The sequence below is a fragment of the Chenopodium album genome, chromosome 7, assembly GCF_948465745.1.
Source record: "Chenopodium album chromosome 7, dcCheAlbu1.1, whole genome shotgun sequence".
Classification (NCBI taxonomy): Eukaryota; Viridiplantae; Streptophyta; class Magnoliopsida; order Caryophyllales; family Amaranthaceae; genus Chenopodium; species Chenopodium album.
Genome location: NC_137840.1, coordinates 3,543,810 through 3,570,799, shown reverse-complemented (window position 1 = coordinate 3,570,799; position 26,990 = coordinate 3,543,810). Strand labels below are relative to the sequence as shown.

General features: G+C 33.2%; 3 protein-coding genes across 3 annotated transcripts; 2 read left to right on the top strand and 1 right to left on the bottom strand.

Annotated features, from left to right (window-relative positions):
• Positions 1-3,961: 3,961 nt before the first annotated feature.
• LOC145638823 (alcohol dehydrogenase-like 7) lies at positions 3,962-13,900 on the top strand. The gene is made up of 10 exons (XM_081689863.1): positions 3,962-4,183; positions 4,649-4,785; positions 5,935-5,981; positions 6,206-6,531; positions 6,721-6,803; positions 6,935-7,010; positions 7,117-7,184; positions 7,307-7,402; positions 13,347-13,511; positions 13,769-13,900. The coding sequence occupies exons 1-10, from the start codon at positions 4,126-4,128 to the stop codon at positions 13,880-13,882; spliced, it is 1,170 nt and encodes a 389-aa protein (XP_081545989.1). The 5' UTR covers positions 3,962-4,125; the 3' UTR covers positions 13,883-13,900.
• A 6,553-nt stretch (positions 13,901-20,453) lies between these two features.
• On the top strand, positions 20,454-23,368 carry LOC145640801 (protein FAR1-RELATED SEQUENCE 5-like). The gene is made up of 4 exons (XM_081692035.1): positions 20,454-20,828; positions 21,134-21,447; positions 21,856-23,164; positions 23,210-23,368. The coding sequence occupies exons 1-4, from the start codon at positions 20,787-20,789 to the stop codon at positions 23,366-23,368; spliced, it is 1,824 nt and encodes a 607-aa protein (XP_081548161.1). The 5' UTR covers positions 20,454-20,786.
• Positions 23,369-24,486: 1,118 nt separating this feature from the next.
• Positions 24,487-26,257, bottom strand: LOC145640800 (uncharacterized). Its single transcript, XM_081692034.1, has 3 exons — positions 25,638-26,257; positions 25,328-25,537; positions 24,487-24,754 (listed from the first exon to the last, which is right to left on the bottom strand). Exons 1-3 carry the CDS (start codon positions 25,833-25,835, stop codon positions 24,539-24,541), a joined length of 624 nt encoding a protein of 207 aa, XP_081548160.1. The 5' UTR covers positions 25,836-26,257; the 3' UTR covers positions 24,487-24,538.
• Positions 26,258-26,990: the final 733 nt, after the last annotated feature.

Genomic DNA, 26,990 nt, shown 5'->3' with positions numbered 1-26,990 from the left:
CCAACCTTTTAAAATCAATTCTTTTATTTAAACACAATAAGTAATCCAAACCATTCAAAACATGATTTAAAAATAAATCATTCAAAATACTTTTATTAAAATAAATACCTTCAAACATAATTTAATTTATTTCAAAATCATAATTCAAATCAATTTAATTCAATCACCAATCAAATCATGTAAAACATGTTATTCAAACCAATCACTTTCAAAGGTATCTAGCCACCTAAACGTACCTTGATCAGTTGATCCTTGCTAGAAAAACCACACAAAAAGAACCTTAAGAACCTTGATCAAACACACCCTACAAATAAATATAACCTTAATCATATAAAAGGTTAACAAATAATTAAAACCCCCCAATTATATGTACATGAACCTTTTAAATTAATTTCTCATAAACATCATTAAAAATCTGATTTTATATGATTAAAATTACTCATAATAATTATTTATAAATCCCCCATAATAATAATAATAATAATAATAATAATAATTATTATTATTATTATTATTATTATTATTATTATTATTATTATAATAATTGAATATGAGAAGAGAATAAGAAAAGATAGGAAACCAAGGAAAAGAGAAGAATTGGATTTGCGTTGGAAAGAATAGGCAGAACTTGCAAAGGCTATAACTCCTTTGATATAACTCCGAATTGGGTGATTCTTGAGCCTAACCTCAATTATTTTTCAAGAGGAACAATCTTCTGGGAAACGTCAATACCCCAAAAACTGACCAGAAGTGCCCGAAAATTGGCTTCAAAGATAAATGGGATGATTTGTGTAAAAAGAGGAGAAGAAAAGTAGAGAATTGGTGTGATTAAGTGGGAAGAATTAAGGGTTTATTTATAGTGTTGAGGGTGTAGAAAGGATAGAGTTTAAGGTGTGATATGATTACTAGAAAATGTGACAAGTTTTTGGGGTTGTTAAGGTACTTGAATCAAATTAAGTCTAGATTAATAGTTGGGTTAAAAGATAAGAAAATTTAAATGGATAAACATATGGTTGGGAGAAGAGAGATAAGAACAAAATGAGATAATGAAGAAGAGAATTAGAGGTTAATTTAAAATATAATAATTAACAAACTAAAGTGATAACAATCACTCTTCAAAACATGATCAAATCACGTTTCACAATTTTTTTTTTAATATAAAAACGAAAATAATAATAAAATAATTGAATAAATAAATATTTTAGATAATATCAAAATTAGTTAAATACATAATGTATATTAGATATTTCTCTTGAAATAGTTAGTATAATAAAATATGGACCGACCTTAAAAAGATAATTAAACCTATATTATTAATTTAAAATCCAAAAATAATTAATTATTCAAATGATTAAATACTTATATTTGGCGCCAAAATTTTAAAATTCATTTTGGCTCCAAATTAAATAAATTAGGAACTTTCCAAAATATTTTCTAAAATTCGGGGTATCACAGCAAACATGTGGTTGTGGCTATTTAGAACAAAGGGGACCATCTTAGTGAATGAGTACTTCACCAAGTCCACCTACTTAAAGGCTTATGATTATCTGCTTGAGCCTTTAAATGGACCCCAGCAATGGCCCATTTCAGATGGAATTGTACATGCTCCCACCATTAAGAAAATACAGGGAAGACTAAAAACAAAAAGAAGACTCCAAGCAAGAGAAGTCACAGCTACAGGGAAACTTAAGAGAAAGGGGGTTGTCATGACCTGCAGCTTGTGTGGTGTGCCAGGACACAACAAGAAAGGGTGCAAAAATGTTGCACCAGACAGACCAGCACAGCAACACAGGTAACAACACCAACAACAACCCCTAACCAATGATCTACCAATGCACATGAGGGGTGTTGGAGTTTATACATACCCAAATGGATATCAAAGAGTTGCAACAGTAAGTCCTTTGTAAATTTTTTTTTTGGGTTTCTAAATCATGCCATAAATCTTAATCTTGCTTCTAATCATGACAGAGATCACCAAAAACTAATAATGTACAGAGAGCCTACTACTTAGATTATGCTGGAGAACAAACAGTTTCAGCAGTCAACAATTCCCATCTACTCAAGAAAGTCAGACAAGTCACCAACACAACACCATTTCAACTAAAGCACTTCAGGTACAGATATTAATAAGGAAATTCAAGAATAAAATTTCTGCTTCCATTTCATTGATAATAATCTGAACATTTCATTTCATTACAGGATCTAGCAACAAAACAACGGAAATGGAGGAATGCAAAGAAATAGCTAATTCAGTTAACAAATTTGAACATACAACTACTGCCTTAAATAATAGACAACCAACCAAGTGAGCATGACCAGAATAACTACCCACATTTGACAACTAAACCCAACTTTTATTTTTGCAGCCCTTTTCATCTTCAACATAGTGTAATCAGCCTTCACTTTCCTAGAGACCTGGTTTGCTTCAGTGAGTTCCCTTCTCATTGCAATCAATTCATTTTTTAACTTCTCTTTATCCTCCATCAAGCCTAGGACAACTTGAATTTGTCAATCTGTTGGTTGTTCCCTATCCAGCCACCTAAAGAATTTACAGCCCCTCCTCTTAGTTTCTGCATCATAGTCTGAGCAGGCTATGAACCTTCTTCCAGGATTGTCTTTAGTCCAAGCCCTGCTCTTGGACACTGGCAATCCACAATGACACCTCAACGGACTCCCAGGAACATAGCCATGACTTAGCCTTGACATACTTTCTGTTATGAAACTGTTAAACACCTACTCTAATTTTTTTTTTTTTTAACCTTGTTGCAGTTTCAGGAAGGAGCTTAGTTTTTTTGAAGAATCTGATCTAATTTTTGGTGTCAAGAAACAAATTTTGCTGTCAAAATTTCTAAGTTCAAGTTGTAATATTTATGCATTGCAGCTTCTAAGTGTAACAGCTACTTTGTTAAAGCTCTGACATTTCTGTAAACTAAAGGACATTTGCTTTTTAAAATTATTTAGTTGTTCAATGCTTGGAAACCGGTTGCATCAGGTGAATTCTCGGGCAGTACCCAAGTTTAGTACCCAACTTGCAACAAAGCAAAGTTGAGTACCCAATCTGCAACAAAGTGCAAAGTTCAATACCCACTTTTAATAATTACTCTTTAAAAAAAAACACCTATAAAAAAGAAAGTGATGCAAAAAAAAAAAAAAAAAAAAAAAAAAAAAAAAAAAAGTACTAGATAGCAGAGCCCAAGTGCGATGCACGGAGTTTTAAATTAATACATCTATTTAATAAAAAAAATTGTATGATGGAAACAAAATAGAGCTGGCAAAAAGTCGTGTCGTACCGTGTTCGTATTCGTGTTTGGTTTCGTGTCAATTTCGTGTTGTTCATAAAATTTATCAAAAACTATGTAAAATATAAGATAAATGCATAATTTAACCACTTTATCTAAACGGGTCGTGTTTGGGTTAATTACGTGTCGTGTTGTGTCGACTTCGTGTTTTCTCTCACTCATTTCATGTTCATGTCGTGCCGGTTTCGACTGTTTAGTCGTGTCGTGTCAGAGATTACCAACTCTAGTAACAAGTTGTATGCAATTTTTTTAATTTGATAAATTTTATTTGGCTTGGATATGTTGTCATGTCACAATATTTAGAAAAAATTGTTAGGAACTACTCACTCAGCAGATTAATTTTGTGAACAACTACTCGCAAAAAAGTTTTACCAAAAAAACTGCTTCCAAATTTAAAAATTTGGGTAACACTACCCTATTTCATTTTCCGGCAACTGATTCCGATGAGTAGGGTCCAATTGTTATTTTCCAGCCTCAATGAAAGTAGTTTGGCAATCAACAAGACAACAACTAATTATTGGAACTTCTGTCAAAGGAGTTCTAGTATGTCTTGAGAGTCATTTTCTCATTTTGGCTACTTGTGCACTACTTGTGCGTATAGGTCTCAAAGTCAGTATTGAGCATGTGACATTAGACTTTGGAATTTTCTTATTCAAAAGTAGAACCAAAATTTCCACTTTAGAATTTTCTTATTGAAAGTAGAACCAAAATTTCTTTGCTATCATATATTCATATATATTCCTTATCCATCTTTTCATTGTAATACCAAATTCCACTAAGTGTGAATTATTAGTTGATTACTGAAAACATAGCAAAAGAGAACCATATGGCAGATGTAAACACCCCCAAACGCATCACCGCAGGCAAGCCTCTTCATTGCAAAGGTATGGTACTTAATTTATGTATTGTCTTTAATCTAATACTTCCTCTGTTCATCAAGCAACGCTCGGCTCACTTGGTACGACATCTTATTTTTTGGGTTGCAATTTTGCAAGTGAGGGTGCTTTGGTTGAGGATCTTTTTACCTTTATGGCTTTCTTGCAAATACTCAACCAAAAAAACCGTGAGGGTTAAAGCATGTTTAAGGTCCTTCACCTAGCCGAAAAAAGAAAATAGAAATTAAAAAAAAAAAAAAAAAAAAAAAAAAAAAAAAAAAAGAGAGAGAGAGAGAGAGAGAATATACTCTTTTTTTTTTTTTTTTTTTTTTTTTTTAACGAAAAGAATACACTGTTATGTTTGAATATATAGTTGACATATAAGGAGTACTATAAAATATAAACGTGATTAGTTATTATGGTTAGAGCGCGTATACCTTATGGGTCAGTGTCTAAACAATTAAAATGATGCAGCTGCTATTGCTAGAGAAGCAGGACAACCACTAGTGATAGAGGAGGTGATAGTGGCTCCACCAAAAGCTCATGAAGTTCGGATCAAGATCATTTGCACTTCACTCTGTTATAGCGACATCACCTTCTGGAAATTAAAAGTAAGCACACTTCCCAGCAAAATTTTTTGTTTGTAATTGCAAAATTTATTCAATATGCTTTATAACTCGCTGTGTTTCCTTTTATTTGCACCATAGGCCCACTTTATGTGAGAATTTTACGAGTCATATGATGCAACATGCAAAATATATATTTTAGCACTCCTTCCGTTTTTTTTAATGTTTATTTCACCATGTACTCCTAAATTTTCAGTTTGTTCCTCGTATAAAACTAGACTTTTTAAAATACAACATATGCCTATGAGTTTTTATAATAACGCACCACATATGCAATGACTACAAGATGAGTGGAGTTTGGTTAATTAAGCCACTAAATCATCCCAAATCCCTTCCCTTGCCACCGAAACCACTCTTCTCCCTAGCCCAACCCTTGAAACCACGCCAGATCTCTACAACTATGCTTGAATGATTGGTTTTAGGGGTGGGGAAAGGACATCTAGGGTGGGTAAGGGGAAGGGAGGATACTTGGTTTCAGGTGTGGGGGGAGAAGTTAGGGTGATTTCTAGGCATAATTAACCTTTAAAATTAACTAAGCTAATATATGCATGTCACTAAGGGTATATAGTGCTTTTTTGGTAAATAAACAATTCAGGGTTATATGATGAAAATACTTTTTTTTTTTTTTTTTTTAAGTGCTCCATACAGTTGGACACATAATTTTAGGCAGAAGAATAAAATAATATGTGAAAGGGTATGGTTAGTAATATATTTTTTTTGGAAAAATAAGAGATGGAATTGTAATGGAAACCATTAGAAATGAGAAAATACAAGTTTATCAATATGGCAAAATTGTAAATAAATCAACAATTTTTTAGTAAATATGGTCTCACTATTGTTGATATATTTATGAAAATATGTCATGATGACTGGGCATATATGTTGTTTTATTTACCATTTTTGTTTATCAAATTGATTAACTGTGACTTCCTCATTAGAAATAATGTGATAGATTGAGCAATTTCCGTAGCTATTAGAGACATTTTTAAGGGTTGGGACAATTCTTGTTAACCAGGATACCAATATATGAAAAATATTGTGGCTAATTAAGATCCGATTTGGCCTGCCATTAAGAGTGACTACTAGACTACCTTACTTTGATCTAAGCTAATTTTGTTGTGTTTTCTTTAACAGGATTTTCCTGGATGCTATCCAAGAATCTTTGGCCATGAGGCTGTTGGGTAACTACTTGTAACTATAACTTTTTCTCAGTATTTATTTTTTGGATCAATTCTCACTTATATTGTCAATGGCTGATGATTAACCTTTTTTTTATGCTTATATCTCTGGCTTATAATATTTGAGATTGTGTGTGTGTGCGTGCGTGGTTTAGTCCAGCACTAAACATCGATTGGACTAATAAATGACATGTATTAACAAGGACTTACTAAGTAATCGGCTGTAGGATCGTAGAAAGTGTAGGAGAGGGAGTAGATGAAGTGGTGGAAGGTGATTATGTGCTACCAGTTTTCATAGCAGATTGTGGTGATTGCAATGACTGCAAGTCCAGCGAGAGTAACTTGTGTTCGAAGCTGCCATTCAAGATCTCCCCGTGGATGCCTAGGGAAGATAGCAGCAGATTCACTGATTTGAAGGGGGAAACTCTGTTTCATTTCTTGTCAGTTTCAAGCTTTAGCCAGTATACTGTTGTCGACGTTGCTCATCTCACTAAGATTGACCCATCCATTCCTCCCAATAGGGCATGTCTTCTAAGTTGTGGAGTTTCCACTGGTAATATCTTTATTCTTTGCCACATACTATATATATGTGTGTGTGTATAACGACATGTTTTACTACCTGTATAACATATGAAGAAGAGACTAATTTTTGTTAAGTATGATATCATACATGCCACTGATACATTTTTGTTACTCAGATCATTCTAAACTGGTTTAGCTTGAATAATGTCGTTTGTTTTAGGGATAGGTGCTGCTTGGCGAGCTGCCAATGTCAAACCAGGATCAACAGTTGCTATATTCGGCATTGGAGCTATTGGACTAGGGGTACATCATTGCTTCATGCTATGCAAAATTTGTGTGATTTTGTGTAGCTTTGGTTAATTTGTAGAACTTTTTTGTGCTTCTGTAAATTATTATGAACAATGACACATGTGTATGCTGTTTTTGGGCGCAAGGTGGCCGAGGGAGCAAGGCTTTGTGGAGCAACTAAGATAATAGCAGTAGATATAAACCCAGAAAGATTCGAATTTGGTATAATACAGTATAATTTTAATCTCAAATCTACTTGGTTTTCCATCCCATGACATAAATTATGTAGTTAGTATGATTTTGATAATCCTTTTATATGTTGCTTCAGGTAAAAAGTTTGGAGTTACAGACTTTATCAACCCGAACAATTGTGAGGATAATAAGACTGTTAGCCAGGTCTTGGTTCTTTCCTTTATCTAACACAGCCAAGTTTGGGAATACAATACACAGTAGTTATTCTTGGCATTTCGCCGTTGTTTAAACCTGGATGTAATGGTTGCCTTTCATGTGTTGAGCAGATTGTATGTGAGATGACAGATGGAGGTGCTGATTATTGTTTTGAATGTGTAGGAAATGTAACTTTGGTACAAGAAGCTTATGCTTCATGCCGAAAGGTTTTTCTTCTTCCATTTACTTCTTTCTTACCCTTAATATAACAAGTTCAAGTATACATGTGCAATATTGTACGTGTACAAGCTATATGGCACGAATCATCCTATATATAATCTTAGAGAATTGTGTGCGCGTGTTTTGTGTTGGAAAAATACCTGTTGATTCCATGAATAATAATAGACAAATCAAGAACTTCCCTTGGAGCAAATTCGATCGCCATACTCGAAACATAGACCTGTCCTCCTTCTGTTGTGCCGTGGTTTGGAACCCACTGACTTAGAAGCGAAATACGCCACCACCGGTACAGATTTTCCGATGACGCACGCCCCCCAAGTTTTACACAACGACCTTTGCAATTCGTGTACCCGAACCAAAGGTTGGAATTGCTCAAGAACTGTTCAGATCTCAAAGGGTAGGTTTGTGTTTTTGTGTTTAGGGTATTTTCAATAATGAAATTAACGTATGTTGATTTTGGGGTATGAGGGTATTTATATGAATATAATGGAGTAAAGAACAAGCCAAGAAATTAGGTCTTTTAGCCCACGCAAGCCCACCGCCCAAAAGCAAACTGTTCGACCGAGCTCTCGCTCGCAGTCGAGCGAGCTATCGCTCGGCCTAGCAGAGAGCAACTACGGCAGCGAGCTAGTGTGCGAGCTATCGCTCGAGCTCTCGCTCGCCCCTGTCGCAAGCACATGGCCAGCGAGCTATAGCTCTCTCGTATCCGAGCTATAGCTCGGCCTTGCAGCGACCACGAGCAGCAGCGAGCTATAGCTCTCTATTACCCGAGCTATAGCTCGGCCTTGCCAAAGCTATCTATCCTTGCTAGAGCTATAGCTCCTTCGCTAGATCTTTAGCTTGCACATATCACTCCCTCGTTAACTCCTCGTACACTCACTTGGTAAATCTCCGATTTGCATTACTAGAATCGCAATTACTCCAACAATCCCCCACTAATGCAAAACGGACATGAGATCATGAAATCTGAACAGTAAATGAAAGTCTTAGTACTTAAATGCTAGTATCCGAAGATTTGAACTAACACATTAGTGCACAAGGTTTTCAACACTTCCCTAGTGAATATCCTAAGATTTGAATTCCTAGGAGCGAGGAAGGGACCTTGTAAACACAAACCTTGACTTTAGAGCTTAAGCAATTCCGCAAATCTTGGCTACACTTGGGATCTCATGAGTACTTCAGAAGGATCACGCCCAATCCTCCCTTGAAGTGCGCCACTCTTCGTACCCACGTAGGTGTTCTCAGCATTCCCAGCAAATCCAAGGACTATTCATGCAGACATGTGAACCTTCACATGCACCTTGCAAATCCAAGGACTATTTATGCAATGGAACTAAACATTAAGAACATTTAAGTTCAACCTCCATCAGTCAATAGTGCACCATCTAGCCGCAGCTCAACGAGCTTTCAGGCAAGATGCACTCAACAGTGCACCATCTAGCCGCAGCTCAACGAGCTTTCGGGCAAGATGCACTCAACACTTCGGTGTCTCTATCGGTCCCTGCTCAAGTAGTATCTGGGCTAATAGTTCCTGATCACTTAAGATCACTATAACTCCCTACTCTTGAGCGACTGGGCTAGAGCCATTAAGAGCTACGCTCAACCTATCTCTTCGGTACCTTTCATTGCACATTCCCTACTCAAGCAGTTTTAGAGCTGACAGTCCAGGTCACTTAAGACCACCATCACTCCTCACTCTTGATTACCGGGATAAAGGTATTAAGAGTATGCTCAACCTCTACGTCGGCATCATTATCAGTCCTATTCAAAGAATATCTGGACAAATGACATTAAGAGCCACATTCAGCCTGTCTCTGAATCACCTCAATTGCGTAGACTCATTATCTGACACTTCGTCACTGGAATGAAAAACCACATGGGAGTTTTAAAACACCATTTCCTTATACGATCAAGCACTTACTTGTGCTCCATTTTTTTTTTTAAGGAACTGCTTGACTCTTCCTGCTTTTACATACTCTCACCAGAATACCGTACCATTTCCACAAGCTCTGTCTTACTTGGTCACTACCTTCGTAGTTCCTGACAACACACACAAAGACACTTGAGAAAATAATGTAGAGAACATGAGGATCAACTTGCCCCCACAATGGACAAACTTCCAGAGTTCACTTTGCAATAACTTATATTCTTGACACTTATCATCCCTAAATAGCAATGATCTTTGCTTCCTACCGGATAGTGTGTCACACTTGCTTTGCAATTAACTCAAATAAATTACAACCCATCAACCTGTAAAACATACACTGGCAGGGTAATCATAATCTTTTTTTTTTTTGTTTACTTAACCTTTTTCCACTGCATCACTCCAACTCCAATAACGATTGGACAATGCTATCTAGACAAATTAAGTGAACAAACAAATTCCTTTCTGCAAAGCTACATCATGTCAAGAATAAAATGTTAAACCAAAATATTTGCAAATCATTAGCATATTGAAACAAACATCAAAGCTAATTCACACCCAACAACTCTTGTTTTTAACATGATCAACATATTCACCATATTAAATTCTCTACATAGTGAGAATGAGTTCGATACATACCTTGGTCGATTCAATGATCTTACCATCCAGAATCTCACCACTCATCTCATCATTTCGTACTTTCATCTTGGCATAGATTAAATTAAGACACTTGACCCCGACATGACTTGTCTAGTCCACTCACCACATTAACCACAAAAGTTAATTTAATATATGAAGGTTATTCCTCATACCTTGAGTTGTCTCATATGATTGTATCAATAACAAACCCTATGATCATTAGTCAATCATGCTAGGAAGCTTACACAACCTTACTGCAAAACAGACAAACTCATAACACAGGTGAGTAACAAAATTGGGTCAATACCAAACTTACATGTATATTGTGAAAAATACAATATCTTACCTTCAACCTCCTTTCAATGTAAACAAACACCCTTCAATTTCTTTGAAAGAAACTTACAACTGAAAGACATATCATGGCAAGGCAAGACCTAAACCTCAAGCACATAAAACTCAACAAGAGCTTACTTTCAAACTAACATGCTTCTTCTCTTCAAAACTAGTTCAAGTAACATTTAACATGGTCTATTTATATGATTCCGGATTCCTATCCACCATTACTAGAATACCAAGAAATCAATCCATCTAAACCTTTCAAGAAGAAAGTAAACATAAGACGGAACTCAACTAGTTCAAGCCTTAATCATTATGCTTACCTTAGTTGATCCACTCTTCAACTACTTGGCCAGACTAAAGCTTAGAGACAAAAGCATCGACATGATCAACCAAGGTTAATAAGTGAATACATGATATACATTGTACTTGAGAAACTTCACATACATCAACCGTCAAATTAAAGTCATAGAGACTTACATACATAGCTCATAGTTCAACTTATACGTCACCCACACATATACATACTGGTCACACATGCCATATGAAATGTACTTTACTGAATAAACTTCATAGCTAGAAAACCCTCACATCATACACCTTGTGAAAATAAAACTTGACCCTGTCAACGTTTCAGGGAAGACAACTACAACTTGGGTGAACAACACAACTATAAGGCTAACCCCACATAGCAAAATCACAGAATATATAAGCTATAATTAAGACAAAGAAACTTACTTTCTATTCTTACCTCATGTGGAGTTCATAACATTTAGACTAGTATAACTTTACTAGTCCTTGTCAAATCATACCTTTCACTTCTGCTATCAAGCATGGAGAAAACCCGGTCACTTCTAGACCTTCAACAAGAAAAGTCAAATGCTAGTTCTCTAGGAGTTATAGACATTTCAAGATCAAAAGATAAGCTAAACTATAACCACAAGAATTAACAAGGATAATTCTAAATCCCAACAAGGAACCTCACAAGCTTATCACAACATACTCCATGCTCAATAAATAATTTTTTTTTTTCAAGATTAGGGAAACAATTCAACATGATACTATCAAGAGATTGAACAAATAACATCCCTGATCAACTAGGAAAATAACAATGCCCATAACCATACATGATTAAAACAAGGCATAAAACAAACAGTTGAGGAAAGGTACTTGCAACTCATAAAACTAACAAATAGCCATTGATAAAAGAATCACTCATGGAAATCTTCCTCCTAAAAAATACTCACACACATGAGTATAACCAACTTACTAGTTAGTCACAAAATCTAACTCAAATCACCCCCACATTGCTACACAATACATCATAATAATTAAATTATGCATACTTGGGGCACATATAATAAACATATTATATAAAGTTAGAAACTTAACATGAGGTAATCAAATAAGTTGAGAAGGAACTTAGCTTGTTCAACCCTTACGGCCTACGACATCTATGTGACATTGATCACTCTTGACTGGTGTCCGCTACTCGCATGGCCACACATCTTAAACTTCTTGTTACACACTCTACCAAACTTGGCACAAGCTACCCGCAGACTTCCTCAAGATTACCCATTGCATCTGTTGATTAGCACATGAACTCACAAATTTCTTCAATCATAACATGTCTGACACTAGTCCATTTTATTCCTTGCTATAATTAAATAGCGAAGCCATATGTAATGCCATTTGATTTGATACTCCAACCGTACTTTAGGTAATACCAAATAAATAATAAGCTCCTTGAATTGCACCGCTTCCACCGACCCTTCAATGGAAATTTCCGGTTTTTCCCTTTTAATTCATGCTGACATAAAGTCCACTAGATTGGTAGTCTCAGATGATAAAGAATTAAACTTCCTTAAATTTACGTCGAACAAACACAAGATCAAATCTTTGAGAAACGCATGACCCGTCTTGATCTTAATCGCAAGAGTCTCTAATTAAAACTAATTTTATACAAATAGAATCGGACTTCCATTATAAATTCCATCACGATACCGGAGATACACAAATAATTTTCCGTTGACCAAATTTTATAGTCTTCATGAATTAGGGTTCTTGAATATCGTCAAATATAGACAATCTTCAAATTCAAGAAATCAACAGTATAATTAAATACTATTTCGCTTCTAAATTGTTGGAAAAATACCTGTTGATTCCATGAATAATAATAGACAAATCAAGAACTTCCCTTGGAGCAAATTCGATCGCCATACTCGAAACATAGACCTGTCCTCCTTCTGTTGTGCCGTGGTTTGGAACCCACTGACTTAGAAGCGAAATACGCCACCACCGGTACAGATTTTCCGATGACGCACGCCCCCCAAGTTTTACACAACGACCTTTGCAATTCGTGTACCCGAACCAAAGGTTGGAATTGCTCAAGAACTGTTCAGATCTCAAAGGGTAGGTTTGTGTTTTTGTGTTTAGGGTATTTTCAATAATGAAATTAACGTATGTTGATTTTGGGGTATGAGGGTATTTATATGAATATAATGGAGTAAAGAACAAGCCAAGAAATTAGGTCTTTTAGCCCACGCAAGCCCACCGCCCAAAAGCAAACTGATCGACCGAGCTCTCGCTCGCAGTCGAGCGAGCTATCGCTCGGCCTAGCAGAGAGCAACTACGGCAGCGAGCTAGTGTGCGAGCTATCGCTCGAGCTCTCGCTCGCCCCTGTCGCAAGCACATGGCCAGCGAGCTATAGCTCTCTCGTATCCGAGCTATAGCTCGGCCTTGCAGCGACCACGAGCAGCAGCGAGCTATAGCTCTCTATTACCCGAGCTATAGCTCGGCCTTGCCAAAGCTATCTATCCTTGCTAGAGCTATAGCTCCTTCGCTAGATCTTTAGCTTGCACATATCACTCCCTCGTTAACTCCTCGTACACTCACTTGGTAAATCTCCGATTTGCATTACTAGAATCGCAATTACTCCAACATTTTGCATTGTGATTTCGAGGAATTGAAGCAGAGAATATTAAAATTATATACATGTCGTATAAATCGTATTAATTGATTATATGTTTCAGGGTTGGGGAAAAACGATTGTGCTAGGAGTGGACAAGCCAGATGCACAATTGAGCCTCCTTTCTATGGATGTGCTGCTTAGCGGTAAATCTATAAAAGGGTCAATATATGGAGGTCTTAAGGCAAAATCTGATGTTCCTATCCTTGTAAAACGTTATTTGGACAAGGTAAGTTCTTAGTACTTGAATTAAATAATTATTGGTATTTGCATGTTAGCATTTGGTATTTTGCTTTATACTTTCGTGAAATTGTTAATTTGTTAAGATTAAATTAGTATTTTATATTTTCAATTCTTAGGAATTTACGAGTTTTTTTATAAGGTAATAATGATATATGTAATTTTTAGTACTCTGTTTTATAGTAGTACTATAACTATATAAATGTTTCTACAAATCATATTTTAATTTGCCCTATTTTCTTGCAGGAAGTTCGACTTGATGAATTTGTGTCACATGAGATGAAATTTGACGAGATAAATAAAGCATTTGAATTGCTTATGGGAGGGAAATGTCTTCGATGTGTAATATGGATGGATTAAGAAGTTCTTTATCCATTTGTTGTATGTTGTGATCTATGACAAACTCAAATAATGTATGAATGATGTTGGACAAAATTGTAAGAGTTTTAATCGATCTCAAGCTCTTAACGTTCTGTTATATGAGTAACATTTACAACTAGACACTAGTGTCTTTTTAAACAAAAAATTATACTACCTCCGTTATAGGTTATGTGCAACGATTAGACATTTTCCCTCTCTGTTTTATTTCAAATTGTTGCACATAACCTGTAACGGAAGTAGTAACTAATTTTTGTAGAGTTTATTTAGTGAAAAGTAGGTTAAAATTTGAGTTTATGACAGGAGAGTTAGTCAAAAACTGTTAATTAAGCAGTAACTTCGTATAAATCAGCAACTTTTCACTATGCAGGTTTCACATACGTAGTATTAGATTATATTACAAAAATGACATGTTGACTAGGTAAAGTATTGATTTATTTAGGAAAATGTTCCTTTTAAGATGATCATCCCAGTTTGACTACACGTGTACACGTTGACTATACAAGTTTGCTAACATATTACTTTGATCGTGGCACGTTTGCCAACACATTACATACTTTGACTGTATTATAAATATCTTTATACGGAGTACATATTAGTAAAAATATATAACAATTAAATATTACTCACTATTTATTGAGACGAATGAAGCAAAACCTAACTTGACTATGTTATGTTTTATATACTACCTCTGGTCTATCTGTTTGAAAAAAAAAAAAAAAAAAAAAAAAAAAAAAAAAAAAAAAAAAAACTACCTTCAGTCCAAATTACTCGCAACTTTGGAATGTTTTATATCTCACAAATAATACCCAAAGTTTTGAGTAATTTTGACCGGAGGTAGTATTAAAAGTTATTTAGAATGTGCTCTCATCTTATAAATAGTGCAAGATTTCAATTGAAAAGATGGTTATGAAACAAAGGGAGTATATGGTTAACCTTTTATGTTTATCTTTATGACTTGATATGATTACTATATTCACTTAGCCAATTTACGCTTTAGTTTGAGTACAATAATTATTTAGGGGTAATTAATAAATTATCATTTGAAAATCATGGGTCCATTACATTGAGTTTCTGGCTTGTAGCAGATCAAAGGATCATGCAAGTCTGTAACCTTTGGAAGTGATAGCAAATGGAGTTGTTATATCATTAAAGCATTGGAACTCATATATTAAATGGAGTTGTTGTTATTAACCCCCAAAATTGAAGTTGATTGAGACATGTCAACCATTCATCTTTTCAATCAAAACTATAAATACTAATCAAAATAATAATATGCATTATTATGTTACATGCTCATGATAGAAATGTTTTGGAAAGCATCTTATAAATAAGACCAAACAGAATAGACGACAGTCACTAAATCACAACAGCAAGTCTTTCATTTAGATAACAATATATTTGTAGTTTTGTGCGATATATAGAAATAGAATAGTTTGTCCACCGGCTATCACAAGTGTTTCAAAAAACCAATTAAACTCAACCCAACTTAAAAGTGATCCGATTCAAAACTTTAATTTGTAGGCAAAATTGGCTAAAATAGTACAAATTATTGCTTGAATGCGCTTAATAGCACGAACTTTAAGTAGAGCAATAAACAACATAAACTTTGGGGGTTGGGTGCGGTAAATGACATAAATGATTTCCCGATGTCAGAGATTTCACCGGATTTTCTTTTAAATAATAAAAGTATAAATTTAGCCCCCACCCCCCTTGTCATGTGACTACATACTACTATAATTTTACTATTTTTTTTTTTTTTGAAGGAATTTTTACTATAATTTTGATAGTTTATAATTTGAAGAAATAAACATGGTTATTTGTCGTAATATATAATTATACTATTATAAAGTGCGTATGAAATAGGTGATCACAAAGACTATAGTAGGGTTTAGTATGATTAACTTTGATTGTTGAATTATGGGTAAATCCGGTAAAATATGGGTTTGGTGTGATTTATTTTGACTGATTGTAAATTGGGATTTTGTTCGATTATCTTTTATTGATTTAGGGGTAAATGTGAGTGTGTTTTTTTTCGATTATCTTTTATTGATTTAGGGGTAAATTTGGGGTTTTGTTTTCTTGATTATGATTGATTTAAGGGTGGGTGGGTGTGTGGGTGTGTGTGTGTGTTAGAGAACCAACTCAACCAAAAGCTTAAGCTGATGGTTGAGGCCCAGGAGTATGCTTTATACTCTATCACTCTCCCTCACATGAAAGGCCCTTTGGGCTTGAAAATGAAGATGCAAGTTGGTCCTCTAACAATATATATATATATATATATATATATATATATATATATATAGGGGAGGGATCCGGTGAGAATAGGTCCATATGTGAGAATTCATACTTATATGAGAACTGATTTAAAATTTAGAACATGTGAGTAAAAATTTAGAACATGTGAATTAAAATTTAGGACATGCGAGTTAAAATTTAGAACATGTGACTCAAATTAAAATTTTGAACATATGAGTAATAATTTAGAACATTTGTGTGAGTAATATATTTAGAACATCTGATTTAAGAATTAGAACAAGTGATTAAAAATTTATAAAATTTGCTTTATGAAATTTTAAACATATGAGTAAAATTTAGACATATGATTTAAGATTATGAACATGTGAATAAAAATTTAGAACAAACTGATATAGAATATAGAAAGTGTGAGTAAATAATTTAGAACATACGAGTAAAAAAATAGAACATACGAGTAAAAAAATAGAACATACAATTTAAAATCTGGAACATATAATTAAAAATCTTAAAACACACGTTTTAAAAAACACACGTTTTAAAATTTAGAACATACAAGTTAAAATTTTGGAACAAGTTATTTAAAATTTATGACATCGAACTTAACTAATTTATGGTTTAGAACATGTGAGTACTAAATTAGAACATTTGATTTAATTTAGAATACCTAAGGAAAAGTTTAGAACATCAGATTTAAAATTTAGAACATGCGAGTAAAAATTTAGAACATAAAGAGTGTTCTCACATAAGAAAAATTCTCACATAAGAAAATTTCTCACGAGAGCCTTCCCCTATATATATATATATATATATATATATATATATATATATAGGGGAGAGATCCGGTGAGAATAGGTTCATATGTGAGAATTCATACTTATATGAGAACTGATTTTAAATTTAGAACATGTCAGTAAAAGTTTTAAACATGTGTCTGAAATTAAAATTTAGAACATCTGAGTAATAATTTAGAACATCATGTGAGTAATATGTTTAGAACATTTGATTTAAGAATTAGAACAAGTGATTCAAAATTTATAAAAACTGCTTTATGAAATTTAAACATATGAGTAAAATTTAGAACATCTGATTTAAGATTATGAACATGGGAATAAAAATTTAGAACATCTGATTTAAGATTATGAACATGGGAATAAAAATTTAGAACAAACTGATATAGAATATAGAAAGTGTGAGTAAAAAATTTAGAGCATACGAGTAAAAAAATAGAACATACGCTTTAAAATCTAGAACATATAATTAAATATCTTAGAACACACATTTTAAAATTTAGAACATATAAGTTAAAATTTTGGAACAATTTATTTAAAATTCATGATATTAAACTTAACTAATTTATGGTTTAGAACATGAGAGTACTAAATTAGAACATTTGATTTAATTTAGAACACCTAAGGAAAAGTTTAGAACATCAGATTTAAAATTTAGAACATACGAGTAAAAATTTAGAACATAAAGAGTGTTCTCACATAAGAATAATTCTCACGAGAGCCTCCCTATATATATATATATATATATATATATATATATATATATATATATATATATATATATATATATATATATATATATATATATATAATTTAACAGTGGGGGGACAATTTCGATAATTCAACTAACATCAACATGTTTTTTAAAAAAACGGGTACACAATACAAATAATTCGGGTACATACTTGATTAATACGAGAATTAAAAAGTTACAATCCCAAAATCCATTAAATAATACAATTCGGTTACATACTACTAAAATATCCTCCGAATCTTCATTCTTTGAAATCGATCAATGATATCTTTATCGGGTACTTGTAAAAACACTCTTTCTCTATAAAAGTAATCAAACAATATACTATTTCTCAATTTATTTTTGACATATCCTAATTCATTTAAAAAAAATAAGCTTCAATATTCAATAATCATCTTTTCAACAATAAGCATTCAAAAATTAAAAAACCAAATCACAAACTAAAGTCACAAACTAATTTACATATTAATTAAATTCACAAACTACTTGTCTACTTTCAAAGTTTCAATCTTCCATTCACCATATTCACCAAATAATTCACAATTCAATTCACAAACTAATAACAAATAAACTAAATCACAAATTAATTCAAACACATGTTTACATAAACACAATTACTCATGAACTAATTCTTTGATTTTTTATAATCTAAGATAAAAATTAGGAAATAATAATAATAAAAAAAAAATAAAAATAAAAAACTGACTTGGGTTCAGTGGGTTGACGGCTTGACGGAAATGACGGGTAGTGGCGCTGCCTGTGGCGGTTTTGCGGCGAGAAATCCGGTGGTCGATGACTCGGTGGTACCGTGCTGTTGCGGTGGTGGGCGAAGGGGCGATCTACTTTCTCTCTTAGGTTTTTCAATTTTAAAACTTTTCTCTTTCCTCCCTTTTTTTCTGAAAAATTTTCTCTTTCATTCTTTCTTAAACCACGTTTTTCTGTCAGGGATGCTGATTTGCTGATTTTTTCTTTTTTTTTTTTATTTTTTTTCCTTTTTTTTTTATTTCTCTGATTTTTTTTTTTGAAAAGTGGGGGACAATGGTCCCCCCTTGTCCTCACGTGGGTCCGCCGCTGATATATATATATATATATATATATATATATATATATATATATATATATATATATATATATATATATATATATATATATATATATATATATATATATATATATATATATATAGGGTCGGGATCCGGTGAGAACCACCCTTTATGTGAGAACCCACACCTTATGCGAGAACAAATCTCAGCCGCTAGATTAGATGAAATCCAACTGCTGAGATTATAAGCATGCCTACAAGCTAACTTTCAGCATCTAATTTATCTCTCCCCTCTATTATGTCTGCAATTCAAAGCTCATCAATGGCGATTTACTTATCAATGGCGATTCACTGAGTATGCTCTTCTTTCGGCAAATTTCAGCGGTTTCTTTCTGCAATTTTCAACGGTTTCTTTTTGCAAATTTCAACGGTCGCAATTTCATCCACCATTGAGGTTTGTTCGTAATTTTAATTTTGAATTGCATGTTAATCTGAATATTCAATATATTTTGATTTTACATCTCTGAAAAATTTGGAATTGCATGTTAATTTTCGAATTGAATTACATGTTAATTTTCGAATTACATTAATCGAATTGAATGTTTAATTGCATCAATTATTTGATTGAATTGAATCAATTATTTAGGTTTGATTAATTTGATAGAGATTTTAATAATATCAAATTAAACTTTATAGTGATTGAATCAATTATTTATGTTCTTATTTTCAATCAAATTCAAAATGAGCAAATAAATTAAAATGAGCAAACCTAAATATGTATAATAGAACAAAGTGGATATGAAATGAGCAAAGTGGATATGGAATGAGCAAAGTCATATAAAAATGAGCAAATTGAACTTTGTTGTTATTATGTTCTTATTTTCAATCAAATTCAAAATGAGCAAATAAATTAAAATGAGCAAACCTAAATATGTATAATAGAACATTTAAAATGAGGTAACTACAATTAAAATGAGCAAATATTAATGACATTCATAAGTAATTCAAGGATCTATAAGTTTTGCAAATATTAGCTTGTAAAAACACTAAGTATACAGAATTGTGTATGTATGTGTGTGTGTGTGTGTGAGAGAGAGAGTGTGTGTGTGTGTGTGTGAGTGAGTGTAACAGTGTGTCTGTGTGTGAGTGTGAGTGTGAGTGTGAGTGTAAGTGTGATTGAGTGTAAGAGTTTATATATGTGGGCATTGAATTGCATGTTCATTTGACAAATGAGCAAACCTATCCCCCCCCTGCCCCCTCCTCTTTCTGCTTGCAATTCTGATTTCAGAAACTGATTTCAGTTATAATTATAGATTATGAAATTATTGAGTGTGTGTGTGTGTGTGTGTGTTTGTGTGTGTGTAAGTGTGTGTGTGTGTAAGTGTGTATCTATGTCTGTGTGTGTGTAAGTTTGTTTAAGAATCTGATTTCAGTTCTAATTATTAAGAGTGTATGTGTGTGTTTAAGTGTGTTTAAGGAGGTGCATATTCACAAATGATGAGCAACAACGAACAAGTTGAGAGTGAATCAAGTACCATCACAAATGTGCCAACTACTCCTACAATAGTAGTTTCTCCTAAAGTAGCACCTTTGATCACTCCTGGAGGAACAAAAGAATGGCATCCAATATGCCCCAATGAGTTGAAACCAGCTATAGGGATGAAGTTTAATAATCTTGAAGAGGGCCTTGAATTTTATAAAGTCTATGCATTTGCTTCTGGTTTCAATACAAGGAAGTCTACAACTAAAAGACAAAGAAGAAGCAAAGAATTAAAATATCAGTATATCTTGTGCAATAAGGAAGGATACAAAGAAAAAAGAAAGACTACTGTAGAAAAAGATTTAAATAACAAGGAAGGGGAAAACAATGAAGAAAAATCTTCAATCAAAAGGAAGAGACTCGTTACTCGTGTTGGGTGCAAGGCACATATTGTCCTAAAGCATTGTGATGATAACACATTCATAGTGACAAAATTTCATGAGGGACATACTCATGCACTTTATACACCTAGCTGCAATCTATTCCAAAAAGAAGGAAGGAAAATGAACATTTTACACAAAAAAATAATTGTGAATAATTCTAAGGTAACACTTTCAAATTCTCTTATGTTTCATGAATTCTATGTATGTTCTAATAAAAGTTGTTAGCTCATTTGATAAATGAGCAAATAATTTTTTGCTCATTTGTCAAATGAGCATTGAATTGTTTCACGAATTCTCTTATGTTTCATGAATTCTCTGTATGTTCTAATAAAAGCTGTTTGCTCATTTGACAAATGGGCAAATAATTTTTTTCTCATTTGACAAATGAGCATTGAATTGTTTGCTCATTTTAAAAATGAGCATTGAATTATTTGCTCATGTGACAAACTGTTTTGTTCTTTAAATAGGTGAATATTGGTCCCGTTACAACTTTTCGAATGATGAAGGAAATTGTTGGAGGATATGAAAACATTGGTGCATCTAAGGAAGATTTCAAAAATTTTCATAGAGATTTAAAAGCATACATTCAAGGAAGCGATGCTCAAATGTTCGTGGATAACTTTACCAACAAAAAGCTAATGTGGAGCGCTTTTTTCTTTGATTTTGAGATGGATGAAGATTATTGTCTTTGTAGAGCATTGTGGGCAGACCCCCTTTGTAAAAAGAGTTATGCTCTATTTGGTGATATGGTATCCTTTGATACCACATACCAAACCAATAGGTAATTCATTTATGTGTTATTACTAGTTTTGCTGAAATTAATGACTTTGTTTTAAATAAAATTAGTTTAATTGCTCATTACTTCTATGTGAAAATTGAATATCCCCATAAGTCTAATATTCTTTGATAAGAGTATGTATATGGGCATTGAATTACATGTTCATTTGACAAATGAGCATTGAATTGTTTGCTCATTTGACAAATGAGCATTGAGTTATTTGCTCATATGACAAATGAGCATTCAATTATTTGCACATTTGACAAAAGAGCAAAGAATTGTTTGCTTATTTCACAAATAAGCATTGAGTTATTTGCTCATTTGACAAATGAGCAATTGATTATTTGATAATATTTCAAATGAGTATTAAATTATTTGATCATTTAAACTATATTTTGTATGTGTAAACAGGTACAATATGGTGTTTACTCCATTTACAGGCGTTGACCATCATAAGAATTGCATTAATTTTGCTGCTGGTTTCATAGCAAAGGAAGATATCGTGTCATTTGAATGGCTGTTCAGATCATTCCTCAAGGCAATGGGTGGGAATGAACCTAATTGTATGATCACAGATCAGGATCCAGCAATGAAAATTGCTATTAAAAGTGTGTTTAAGAAGACTGAACATCGGTTCTGTATGTGGCACATAATGAAAAAGTTACCAGATAAGGTGGAGAAATCAATCATGCAAGAAGAAACTGGTTTCCTAAAAAAATTATGTGCTTGCGTTTGGCACCTTGAAATTGAACCTGCTGAGTTTAAAGAAAGGTGGAACAAGGTGATGATTGAATACCACTTGGAACAACATGAATGGTTAGGTTATATGTACAAGATAAGAGACAAGTGGATTCCGGCCTATTTCAGAGATGTGTTCCTTGGAGGAATAATGCGTACAACATCAAGATCCGAAAGTGAAAACAACTTTTTCTGCTCCTTTATCAATCCTCATGTGTCACTTGTTGAGTTTTACTTGAGATATGAAGCTGCAATTGATGCCCAGAGACACACTCAAGGTCAGAATGATAATGATTCAAAGCACAAATATCCTGAGTGCAAAACACCACTAGGGATAGAAAAGCATGCCTCACATTTATATACTAACTCTGTGTTTTATGAATTTCAATACGAGGTTGAAATTGCTTGTTTTTCTTGTGGTGTTGATGAATTGAAGAAAGAAAATGAATTGGAAGTTGCAACAGTAAGTGAAGGAAATCGGACTAGAACATTTGATGTTGTGTTTAATCCAACTAACTATGACACCACATGTTCTTGCAAGCTATTTTATAGGCAAGGAATTCCATGTAGACATATGATTTGGGTTTGGAAAGCAAAAAGGTTTGAAACCATTCCCGGGCAGTATATGCTACACAGGTGGACTACTATGGCATTAAAGAAACCTATTTTTGACTTGGGAGGAAACCTGTTGGAGCAATGTGCTAATATAATAGACAAGAAAAAATTGTTAAATGATTTATGGTCAGAGATACACACTTGTGTAAGTTTGGCAGAAGGCAAAGATGAAGATATTCAAGACCTTGTGATAAATCTTCAAGGAATAAGAAAGGATTTGGAAGCAAAGAGGATTGCAAGAAATAATGAAACAACAGCTGGAAGTGCAAAAAACAAAGAGCAAGACATTGAGCTATTGATTGGAGCTAGTGTGCCAACTGAAATAATTGTCAAACCTCCAAAAGTTTCAAAGAATAAAGGGACTGGAGTTCATGTATCAAATGAAGAGACATCAAAAAAGAAAGCGACTGAGACTGATGTGTCAAATGTTGAAACAAGAGGTAGAAGTGCAAAAAGGCTTAAGGGAGAAAAAGAAAAGGCTGTAGAACAAAACCAAAAAAAGAAGAGATTATGTAGAGGTTGTGGTGAATTGAGTCATCATGATATTAGAAATTGTCCAAAAAAAGTGTAATGGTACTTTTATATACATATAAGATTTTGTTGAATTTTTATATTTAATAATATATTATTAATTTTGTACTAATCATAGTTTAATGCTTTGCAATATTGTTGAATTGTAAATAGAACATATTCAAATGAGTGACTAAATATTTGTTCATTTCTCAAATGAGCAATAATTCCTTGCTCATTAATCAAATGAGCAAATAATTATTTGCTCATTTGGTAAGTGAGCAAATTAGCTATTATATGAACTTGGAACAATTACACTCTTGTTTCATCTCCCAGTCCAAAATCAGCTCTCCTTGGGTCAAATGAGCAAACATATCTTTTCTCAATCATCAAATGAGCAAGTAATTCCTTGCTCACTTAGCAAATAATCAAAAAAGGTAAAAGCTCATTTCTTAAATGAGAAAAAATAGTTGCTCATTTGTGAAATGAGCAAACATTTCTTTATTCATTTATCAAATGAGCAAGAAATTCTTTGAACATTTCTCAAATGAGCAATAATTCCTTGCTCATTAATCAAATGAGCAAATAGTTAACTACTCATTTTGTCAAATGAGCAAATAATTATTTGCTCATTTGGCAAGTGAGCAAATTAGCTATTATATGAACTTGGAACAATTGCACTCTTGTTTCATCTCCCAGTCCAAAATCAGCTCTCCTTGGGTCAAATGAGCAAACATATCTTTTCTTAATCATCAAATGAGCAAGTAATTCCTTGCTCACTTAGCAAATAATCAAAAAAGGTAAAAGCTCATTTCTTAAATGAGCAAAAATAGTTGCTCATTTGTGAAGTGAGCAAACATTTCTTTATTCATTTATCAAATGAGCAAGAAATTCTTTGAACATTTATCAAATGAGCAAGAATTCATTGATCTATCATTTAATGAGCAAACATCTGTTTGCTCATTGTTTGCTCATTTAACAAATGAACGAATATTTCAAATGAACACTGGTTGTATATAACAAGGTATGTGAAGTAAAAACAAATAAAAAATTGAATTTTAATTCAAATATAATCATCACTATAGTAAAAAAGGGTAGGCTTCTATTGAGAAAATCTGTTTATAAATCAGTTTTACATCATTCAAAGACTACTTAAAAGTAGATAAAATCTTAATTTACCCAATTCCCTAAACCAAAAAAGACAAATCATCACTACTAACTATTTAATTCCCTAACATTCAGCTTTCTTCAGTCTTTTGCTCTTTCTTCCTTGAACTTTTTCTTCTTCAGGCTCTTCTTTTTCAGCATTTTCTTCTTTGTCAGCAACAGAAACTTTACTTTGCTTTTTCTTCTTCTGAGCAATTTCTTTAACAGATTGAATAGTGTTCACTTCACTTGTAATTATTCCCAGGGTGTACTTTTCACGAAGTTTAGTCAAGATTATCAGCTGCAAAACAAATAAAATAATCAAACCCTATACAATTAAGGAGATTTCAATAACATGAGCAAACATGTAAAAGTAACACCACAAGTTGCAGTTGTAAGGCAATGGCCTACGGTATTGCTAGATTAATGGACCATAGACCTCAAAATTAAAGTAAACATTTGATAGGAATCCTTGCTCATTTATGAAATGAACAAGTAAATCCTTGCTCATTTGTCAAATGAGCAAACATTTCTTTGCTCATTTGATAAATGAGCAAGTAATTTCTTGCTCATTTAGCAAATAATCAAAAAGTTAATTGCTCATTTCTTAAATGAGCAAAGAATTAGTTGCTCATTTGTGAAATGAGCAAACATTTCTTTGTTCATTTATGAAATGAACAAGTAAATCCTTGCTCATTTGTCAAATGAGCAAATAATTTCTTGCTCATTTAGCAAATAATCAAAAAGTTAATTGCTCATTTCTCAAATGAGCAAAGAATTAGTTGCTCATTTGTGAAATGAGCAAACATTTCTTTAAAGTAAGCAAATAGACCAAAACATCTTATTATTAATGAGACTAATCTAAAAAACTTACATTATTTTTCTTCAAACCAGGATCCCACTTTGCACAACCCATGTATGTTTCCATGAGTCTCATCACTGCAACTCCACAATGCAAATGATTTTTATCCGAAGACTTCCATGAACCATTAATCACAGAAATTTCCATCCGCTTGATATCATTTGCCAAAATAGAACTCTGTACATTTCCTTCACATTGAATAAAGTTTGAAAAAGCAGTTCTCTGAAAATTAAAACATCAAATAAGCAAACATAATAAAATCTGATCATTCAAGTAAAAGAAACAAACATAATGTGAATAAAGATTAACTTTTAAGCCATACCAAATGTTTTAAAAGCTGTTTATGATCTCCAGCATCTTCGTTATAATCAAAAAGCTCGATATTACCATTTAGTGTGGTAGTGTTAAAACATACCAAATAGTAATGATCTTCTTCATAAACTGGGAAGAAAAAAAGTTGAATATCCTTGTGTGGTACAAGTGATTTTATGTACAAATTCTCAGCAACCTCAAAAAACATCTTATTCCGATGGGCAACAGAATCTATCTCATAGTGAATAAGACAGTCCTACATGTTAAAGAAAAAAAAATTAATTACAACAAAAAAACAAAATAATTCAATAAAACAAAATAAATGAAAGAATTTGAACTTACGGTAGCACTAAGGTCAAAAAAGAAACGAGCAGGAGAATTTGGATCTCTAAACTGCTCATTATAATTCAGAATGCTACACCAAGCATTAATGATCTCTGTATCAACTTTATATTTATTATAAAGATTCTCAAGATGTACTCTCAAAATTTCAAGACCATTCTCTCCATTAAATACTGGTTCACTGCATAAAAAGAATAAAGAAAGTTAGTATGTCTAAAACAAATGGAAGTTAATGTACAAGATAATAAATTCTATAGATAAAAAAAATACTTACAAACGATTTTTATCATCAGCAAACATTGCCTTCAAGACACTCATCTGAACTGGTGATAATGGATTGTAAATTATCATAATGCGGGACTTAAAAGGTGATCTAAGAAGCACTGATGGCTGAGGTTTGCGTTTCTTTGGAATAGAACTCTTCTTTTCAGTATCACCTTTTCTCTTATGCACAATTAAAGCTTCTTGAGCATCAGAAATGAGATCTTGAGGATTAGCAATCAGAGCATCACCAACAGCTTGAGAAGCATCAGCAACAGAAGCACCAACTTGTGCACTGACAGAAGCAACTACAGGTTCAGTAGGCGCATTGCTAGGGGGAGAATCAGTTTCTTGAGAAAAGACTCCTAAACTGAATGTAGGAGTTCCAGATTCTTTGGCAAGTGAACGTCCTGAAGCAGATTTGAAACTTGAATCTCCAATTTTTTTTAACACATTTTCAGCAGCCCTATCTGAACATCCAACATCTGGGATACAACTTGCTATCTGAACACTTTCAGAAGCAATCTTAGTAACATCAATGGGTTCCGATTCATTTGGATGAACAACCATTGCATTGATTGAAGATTCAGCATGCTTTTTGTTGCTTGAAATCTCAGAAAACCTATCCCAAGCTTCAATTACTGCTGGATCTTGCCAATACCCTTCATCTTGGCTAAATGAAAGAGTATTATCTTCAGTCAAAGTTTTGGAGTTCATCTTATACTCATCACAAATGCCCATGGCATCTTCCTTCAACTTT

What these genes read in the sequence shown, in the direction of transcription:
- LOC145640801 (XM_081692035.1), top strand. Translation starts at nt 20,787, where the DNA reads ATGAACATTTTACACAAAAAAATAATTGTGAATAATTCTAAG. An exon ending in TAATTGTGAATAATTCTAAG is followed by an intron (nt 20,829 to 21,133) that starts GTAACACTTTCA and finishes TTCTTTAAATAG; the next exon opens with GTGAATATTGGTCCCGTTAC. An exon ending in ACCACATACCAAACCAATAG is followed by an intron (nt 21,448 to 21,855) that starts GTAATTCATTTA and finishes ATGTGTAAACAG; the next exon opens with GTACAATATGGTGTTTACTC.
- LOC145640800 (XM_081692034.1), bottom strand. Translation starts at nt 25,835, where the DNA reads ATGTTTTTTGAGGTTGCTGAGAATTTGTACATAAAATCACTTGTACCA. An exon ending in AACAGCTTTTAAAACATTTG is followed by an intron (nt 25,538 to 25,637) that starts GTATGGCTTAAA and finishes TTTAATTTTCAG; the next exon opens with AGAACTGCTTTTTCAAACTT. An exon ending in CTGGTTTGAAGAAAAATAAT is followed by an intron (nt 24,755 to 25,327) that starts GTAAGTTTTTTA and finishes TTTGTTTTGCAG; the next exon opens with CTGATAATCTTGACTAAACT.
- LOC145638823 (XM_081689863.1), top strand. Translation starts at nt 4,126, where the DNA reads ATGGCAGATGTAAACACCCCCAAACGCATCACCGCAGGCAAGCCTCTT. An exon ending in AAGTTGTGGAGTTTCCACTG is followed by an intron (nt 6,532 to 6,720) that starts GTAATATCTTTA and finishes CGTTTGTTTTAG; the next exon opens with GGATAGGTGCTGCTTGGCGA. An exon ending in CTTATGCTTCATGCCGAAAG is followed by an intron (nt 7,403 to 13,346) that starts GTTTTTCTTCTT and finishes TATATGTTTCAG; the next exon opens with GGTTGGGGAAAAACGATTGT.